Source organism: Siniperca chuatsi, linkage group LG10 (genome assembly GCF_020085105.1).
Source record: "Siniperca chuatsi isolate FFG_IHB_CAS linkage group LG10, ASM2008510v1, whole genome shotgun sequence".
In the NCBI taxonomy this organism is placed as follows: domain Eukaryota; kingdom Metazoa; phylum Chordata; class Actinopteri; order Centrarchiformes; family Sinipercidae; genus Siniperca; species Siniperca chuatsi.
The window spans coordinates 13,978,436-13,986,454 of NC_058051.1; the positions used below are offsets into that span (position 1 = coordinate 13,978,436).

General features: G+C 42.5%; 1 protein-coding gene across 5 annotated transcripts in view; it reads right to left on the reverse strand.

Moving 5' to 3' along the window:
- casz1 (castor zinc finger 1) overlaps positions 1 to 8,019 on the reverse strand; it is a 78,792-nt gene that overhangs the window by 44,040 nt on the left and 26,733 nt on the right. For 4 of the 5 annotated variants that reach the window (XM_044210609.1, XM_044210611.1, XM_044210612.1 and 1 more), the window contains exon 1: positions 6,279 to 6,430. The exons of the other annotated variant lie outside the window; for it this stretch is intronic. In XM_044210609.1, the coding sequence (XP_044066544.1) occupies positions 6,279 to 6,357 (79 nt within the window). In that variant the 5' untranslated portion in view covers positions 6,358 to 6,430. Of the gene's footprint in view, positions 1 to 6,278; positions 6,431 to 8,019 lie in introns of those variants that run through there. 5 annotated transcript variants of the gene reach the window in all.

An 8,019-nucleotide genomic window follows, 5' to 3' on the forward strand; every position in this document is an offset into this window, starting at 1 on the left:
ACAATAGGGTTGAAATGATATATGCCATTTTAAAGTGTATTTGTGTCAATCTGTGGTTGGGAAAGTGTGGGTATGTGCACAATACACTGTAAACACATACTGTATGTTAAGTGGCTGTAACCAATATTAAGTGTGTGGGTGTTGTTGTATGTGTGTGTGTTGTGCGCCTGCTGGCAGGCTTGTAGACAGCAGGGCATTGTGCTCTGTGCTCTCCCTCTGCTCCTCTGTCTAGTGGCTGCAGGTCACGTCATTTGCTCTGAGACACACACTTCCAAATATGTACACTGACATTTCTACACACTCAGGAAAAACTGATCCACAGTGAGGATAAACACACCAATGTGTCAGTGACAGCACTAAAACAGTGTGCTTTACCGAAAAAGTTCAATGTGGACTGGAGGTGGAACTAAACGTGGCAGTTTTCACCTAAAACAGGAACATTCTTGTTTCTGGGAGTTCAGTAGAGGGAGGAATGTGCTGTGACTGAATTTGAAGGTGTGATAAAACAACACTCACAATAAGGGAGGGAAAAAAAAGAAAAATGTGAAACGATGAAACAAGCAAAGCTGCTTTACAGGAAAAAAGAATGCTGTCTATTTTGGGGCTCAGTACACAAAAGGAAGTGCTGCTAAGTTGACTCAAACAAATAAATTTGCTTTTGATAAAACCACAGCAACTACTTTTGCATTCTACACCAAACCCACTTTGTTTCCTGCATCTTTATCTTCATGACTTGCCACATTTGTGAGAAGCCACTCACAAAATTTTCAAGCACAAACAACTGAAGGTTTTCAAACAGCGTTAACGGCTTAAAATGTAATTTTACTTGAAAAGTGACAGGTTAAAGGAAAGCCTCAGATGTGAACATGGAGTGCTTGCCTATTTGCGCTGTATCCAGCTGTCCATTTTACATTTCTCCAACATTAATATTCCTCTTATTATTATTTTAAAGTGAAAACGGATACTCTGTTGAAGTGCAAATCTGATGAATTACAGGAGCAGATTGCTGCTATTAATTATTAAAACCTATTTTATAAATATTCAGGTCTGTCATGCATCTAATAATGAACGCTTTAGAGGAGGTTACTTCCCGTGCGCATCCTAATGTGTCAGAAATATCACTTTTAATCACGATCGTGTCAGAGAGTGCTGGGTTTGAACCTGCCGAAAAAATCTACCAAATCAAGGAAACTCAGCTGGCCTACTACTGTGCTCATCACAGCTCTTCCGTTCCTGCTGTTTTGCATGATCCAGGTTCTTCTCCTGCCCCATTTAAAGAGGTGGTGAACACCTCTCAGCTCCCCGCTGCATCCTTACTGTGGTAATTTGAATGGAGAATAATGCATCGGCAGCACTCTACCCTTCTGGACACACCTAGTCCCAGCGCTACTGCTGCCATATGCTGTGTTGATACATATTCATAACACTTTCTCGATTGTTGAGTGTTGGTGTGCAATGAGGCTTAAATGAGTGTCTCACAACTTCAAATGGGAAGAGGAAAAAAGAAAAGAAAAAGCCGAGCACAAAGAAAGTTGGACTGGTCTTCCCCTTTTTCAGCTTTCCTCCATCTTCTGCAAAGAAGACAAGTTTCGGTGCTGATAGTTGATCCCAGTGCTTTTGTGAGGATGAGCGAGAGGCTGTGGAGTTTCAGGATTGTCTTCAAGAAGCTGTGAGAGGCGGCAACTGTCAACATGGTTGGATAAACTGTGCTGTCAGGTGGGCTGGATGGTCTCACTGGTGGGGCGAGAATCAATGGCACTGTACCACGACCTCCATACACCTCAGCAGCATATACATATGCTGCACAGAGCATACACACAACCAGATAGAGACACACACACACACACACACACCACACACACATTGCGGAGCACTCTAAGATTAACGCTGTCAGAGCTACAATGATACCCCTTCATTATCTGCACACGGGGCCTCCTTCGTGCACTTGCTTGCCTCACTGTCCTCTCCACTGCTTCTCTATGGAGGTAGTAATTACTAAAGCTAACATTTCTTGCTCTCTGTGCCTCCAACTACTCTCCACTTCCCCATTATTTCTTTCTCTTTTTGCAGTGCTTTCAAGTTCTTTGCCAGCCTTTTGCCGACTGGTGACACAGTTGAAGGTATGCCAATGTTGATGGCAGCACCAGTGTGACTCACTGTGTATGTGCTAGTGTTGTTTTATGAGATTATTTGGTGCCCAGCTGATATGTAATAAAGGCACAGTGTGGTACCCCACATTTAGATCAGTCCCCTTGGTCAGACACACAGAGAAATGCTTGATGTACCACTGTATTATCTGTGGTACTATACATTGTTGGTTTAACAGGCTGGGATCAGAGAGATGCTCCCTCTTGCATGGCATTTTTCATTACCAACAATGCCCTTACTCTTTGGCTTTCTTCTTCCTCTCCCACTGGAACTATGGCTTTATCAAAGGTGATAGCTTGCTAAGGCGCATTTTCTCAAATGTCTTCTTCAGCCAGCCATTTCCCTAGCCACTGTCGGGAAAACGTCACTCATAAAAACTGGGGGAAGATTTGATGGTGAGATCAAAAAGAAAGGAAGGACAGCAAGGAGAGCAGGGAGTTGGGGGGGAAAAAGAGGAATGATACCCTCCTCCCCCATCCGACACCAATGAGTGCTGAGGGTAATTCCTCCGAGCAGGGCCTGTGTTTTCAGACGCAAATACAACAAAACGCCGGGTGCTGCCATGAGACATCAAAATGGGCGATTTTGACTTCAGAGGGTCTTCAGATGCTTGAGGAGTTGAGAGAACAGAAGGTACCAGCAGGCTGTTAACAACCAATACGGGAACCACGCCAGAAAGACTGTCTCCTCCCAAAATGCCAATCGCCAACAGATCAGAAAAAGCTTCCACCATACTGTAATACCCCACCTGAGCACTTTCATCTGATGAAAGTGAAATGGCCTGAAAGTTTATCAGCTGCTGTATGTCTGCTATTTATTGAACCATTGGGATAACCCGCTAAAAAGTGAAAAATCCACAGGTAGGTGCCATAAAGCCAAAAAACAAACCACACACAAAGACTTTTCTAAGAAGACTGAGGGCTTCAACAGGTGCCTTGAAAGCAGGAATTTTATGTCATTTGCCTTACAGAGATATTTTCATCAGCAAATCAAAGACTTGCTTCGTTCTTTGGAGACCTGAGTTGTGTTGTGACACGCCGAGAGGGACGTCTGCATTTTCTCCGGTGTTGTTCTCGCTCATTCTTGGAACATTAGGCTCACTCTAAATAGCCTCAAGGAGATTAGGCTGGCTCATATTCAAATGCACATTTATTCTAAAACCCACTCCACGAGTGGGCCAAGGAGATCAGCGCAGGAGCATGGTGAGACGGTAGTCAGAGAAGATTCTGTCATGTATAAATCAGCTGAGTGGAGGAAAAGAGACAGAGAGGAAGAGTGGGAGAGAAAGGCTGAGGTAAAAGACAAACAAGTGTTGGCTCTGCTATATGAGTTTAGTTAGCTAGAGAGTTAGTGTATGAGTTATGGCTAGCGAAGAGCTGAGGGACGCTGTATTTATGAGGGGACTGAGTGAGTGTTAAATCCCTGGTAAGAAATAAAGTCGTCCCTGAGCGAACAGGGGAAACATTTCACTCAGTCTAAGAGGTGCCTTGAAAAAAAATGAAAGCCATCCCTCTTCCAGGGGAAGCACTATTCCGTATTCCCTAAAATTGCTTTATTCCTTAAAAATGCTATAGATCACATCCAAGTGGATTGAATCTCATATTTGAATAGAGAGGAGGATTCTCCGTGTGCATAATATCAAGGGAGTTCATGAGCCAAGGAAAGGAAAAGAATCTGATTCTTCTGAAATTGCATGCGGATTTTCTGAGGGATCTTTGGCTAAGGGGGGCTGCCAAAACACACAGTGCACTTGTTGCAGTGCAAGGGTTCATCCAAGAAAAGTTTTCCACTGTGGTTTACCCAGGAAAAGTAGTTTTTTTCAATTCAAATATTAGAATTTAGCTATCTAAATGAATCTAAATATCTATCTGTCCATCTATATATCTAAATGCACATATATTTTTAATTCTTATAATTCTTTTTTCCTTACAAAAAACTTGCAAGGCAGAAACAAAGGAAGGCACATGACCAGCGGTAAAGGAAAAGCTTCACATTGCACTTTGTGCACATCCAACTTTAACTCAGACCTCTCTCCAAACCCCGCAGTGGTAATAACAATTATTACTTAAAAAGGCTATATTTTTGCATTAACTTAAAAGGCTATATCTTTTTCTTCCCCTCCAGCCTGTGCGGCCTCACTTACCCTAAGTATCTTCATAAATCACCAGCTACTGTTAACATGTACTCCACAATTCAGTCATCAATCTCCTACCAGGTCAGAGTGAAAACAGAGGGGGAAATGTCTGCTTAGTAAAATGTCTCTCTCGTGAATGCTGCTACCACCACCCACTACTCAAACACACACACACACACACACACACACACACACACACACACTACGCACTACGCACGTAGAGCAGTAGCGCACACACACTAGTTAAATAACAAACACACGCGCCCGGCACACAGCAACCAGAGCAGTCCTATGGGACCCGGGAACAGTTGCCAGATCGCCACGGTAACGCAAGCCAAATTCAATTCTGACTTCACCTTTCACTCGGGAAGCTGGTTTCATTTGTTATAAAAACAAATAAACAGCAAGCGTGAAGTTAGAGCTGGCCAACTTCTGCTTCATCTTTCTTTTTTTCCTGTGGGCCTCGACAAGAAATATCAGGCCCAGGCTGTAGCAATAGGCTGTTTGAGAGACAGACACCCACAGGGCCGAATGTAAATCTGTGTTTATGTTCACAGACACAGTATTTATTTAACAAAAAGGAGAAAATCTAATTGTACACGAGGAGGATTATTCCTCTCAGAACCGTGTCTCCACAAGATAGAAAGGACTCTTTAGCCTTTCTTCAACAGACACTGTTTACATCAGCAGAGTGGAAAATCCCTACGATGACAAACCTCTCCATCACAACATCTGTATCTAAACAGCCAAATCAATCTCGACCAACACCGCAAATTACCTTATGTCATCTCGTCCAACATCATCTGCACTTGACAGTAGAGCAGAGGGATTTTAGGTGCTTTTTAATCATTTCTATTTTTAGTCTGCGGAATGGTGTATTTAGATCATATTTTCTTTTCGTTTAAAGTCAAATAAAGTGTATTTGTGTAGCCTTTGATCACTTTAACAGCCTGAAAATGGCTTCATAATAATTTTAAAGTATTTGCTATAAAGTTAAGTAATGTGTAGTTAGTGGTGGATAAAGTATTCAGATCCCTTACTTAAGTAGCAAAACCACAATTAAAAAATACTCAATTACAAGTAAAAGTACTGCATTAAAAAAAATTTGTACTTTAAAAGTACAGACGTATTATCATATAAAGTATCAAAAGTACTCATAACGAATGGTCCATTTCAGAGTGTTAAATTATTTTATATATATTATTGGATTATTATTCCTGATTAACATACAAGCAACATTTTAGTGTTGTAGCTGGTGGAGGTGAAGCTGTATACACTGATGGGTAGTTTAATCTACAACCATGCATCATATTTTATAAGATGATCATATCTTTTATTTGTAAAATATTAATCTGTTAAGTAACTAGTTACTGTAAATGTCAAACAAATGTAGTGGGGTAAAAACTACAATATTAACTATAATAAAAACTACAATTATTTCCCTAAAATGTAGTTAAGTAAAAGTATAAAGCAGCATAAAATGTAAGAAATTGTACAGTACAGTATTTGAATAAATGTACTTAGTTACTTTCCACCACTGAATGTCATAAACGTAACTGTAAAATATAAAAAGTGGAACTGTGGAGTGCTATAAGGCATAGCACAAAAAGTCAACAGAACTTTTGAGGAAGCAACACACCATTAAAACTAATTAAACACATCACTGACATCCAGTGCACTATAGGTACAAATGTGCATCTATAATTAAAACTAAAAATAATTTCCAGAAAGCAAACATTACACCTGCTCTGTTTCCTCACTTTCACACAAGCTCTCTCTCTCTCTCTCTCTCTCTCTCACACACACACACACACACTTTTGACACCACCCACCACATCACTACACATGCGTGCCTGACTCATGCCAACTGCAACTAGTAGCAGACCCGTTCACCTCGAGGTAGCACTCAACTCCTGTGTGTGTGTGAGGGGAGAGAGAGATAGAGAGAGAGAGAAAGAGAGAAGGAGAGGGAGAGGAAGGTGTGTGTGAGTCTTACCTGGCAGCAGACCGCCCTCTGCGCTCTGTCTCACCTCTCCCTCCTGCCCTGGAAGAATTCTCTCCACAAAGCAAGGCATTTTCTCCTCAACTGCTCTCTGCCAAGGCTCTGCTCTCTCTCTCTCTCTCCCCCTCTACCTCTGTCCCTCTCTCCCTCCCTCTCTCCTTCTCACTCTTTTCCTCTTTCCCACTCTGTACTCCGCTGTCTATCTCTCCTCCCTCCTTACCCTCCCCCCCTCTCCTTCTCTCTCCACTCCCTCCCCTCTTCCTTCCTTCTCCGAGCACAGATGTCGAGGCTGTGCGAGTTTACCCACTTTACCAGTAGGGGTCCTTCATCGCCCTTCTCCACCCCACAGCCACATGGGGGAACAAAACACACACACACACACCCACACACACACAGGCCCCAGGAAGAGAGAGCCACTTAACGGGCGCCCTCCTGTCACTGCTACAATGAGAGCCCTGTGCCGAGCAGCATGGCTGTATGAGTTGTGTGCGTGTGTGTGTGTGTGAGAGAGACAGGTGTGAAGTGGGTGGTGTGCACAGGGAGCTGGCCCTCGGCCCTTTCCAGCCCTGTTCAGCCCTGTTCGGATAGGCTCGGTCCTGGCTCCTGGCCCCTGAAGTGTAGTACAGTAGTGGTTCACACACACACACACACAAACAGACACACTCACGGGCATATGAACACACAGATTGACTTACAGTGGGTACCTCAGAGCCAGCAGCCAAAGAGAGTGAGAGAGATTGTGGGGATGCACAAGCATACACACTTTCACTCATACACAACACAGACCCACAGACACACACAGAACAACTGTCGCTGTTTGCTATTGCTGCTGTTGACAGTGATAACATGTGCTTTGCGCCCTATGTGTGTGTGTGTGTGTCAGTGCGCATGCACACAGAAACACACACAGTCATACAAAAACACTGCGGATGCCTATCGGCTCTCGTATTTCAGGTTCTCTATTCTATCCGCTTTGCTTTAGTTTTTTTTTCATTTAAAAAAAGAAAACAGTCTTCATTGACACTGGCATGTTAGATTTGAAGGCTCTTAGCTAGTTTACAGTGGGGAATTTCTAGTTTCTCTCCTACTTGTGGGGCACTTTTCACATTGCAATATCAGTACTGGAGAATATTAGCTGTCCTGCTGAAGAATGTCAGATCTTTGCCTTTGAATGAGGGCAGATTCCCCTGAGTAAAAGAAAGGAACTAACTATCAGAGTCTCAATAAACCTGTACTTATCTTCTGTGTGCAAAACCATGTTAACAACTGAATTAAGGTGGAAAAACGCTTTAAAAGATCAAGTAACAATTGGAATGAAACCATTGCTTAAAAGTAGATAGAAGAGCGTGATGACTCCATGTAAACAGAGTTTGTACACCTTTATTGTGTATTAAGCAACAAACTAATTCTAGGCAAGAGAAAGAACTAAGATTAACACTGTGGAACTTGATCCCACATATTTATCAAATATTGCCCAACTTTTATGACAGTTTATATTGCAGGAAAGCAGTGATCCTGATCAGGATCCCATGCTATTAAAATATCAGAACAGTAATTATCAGGCCAAGCTTTAAGTGAGGACTTGTTTTTCCATTTATTGCTGCCTGGAACAGGATAAGGGTATCTCCACTCAAGAGGTGATATCCCGGACCTGCTGTTGGTATCATTTGAACAGAGGGTGGATCACCTTTATTTGAGTTAAACAAAGCCTTCTAATGACACAAAAATGGTTGTC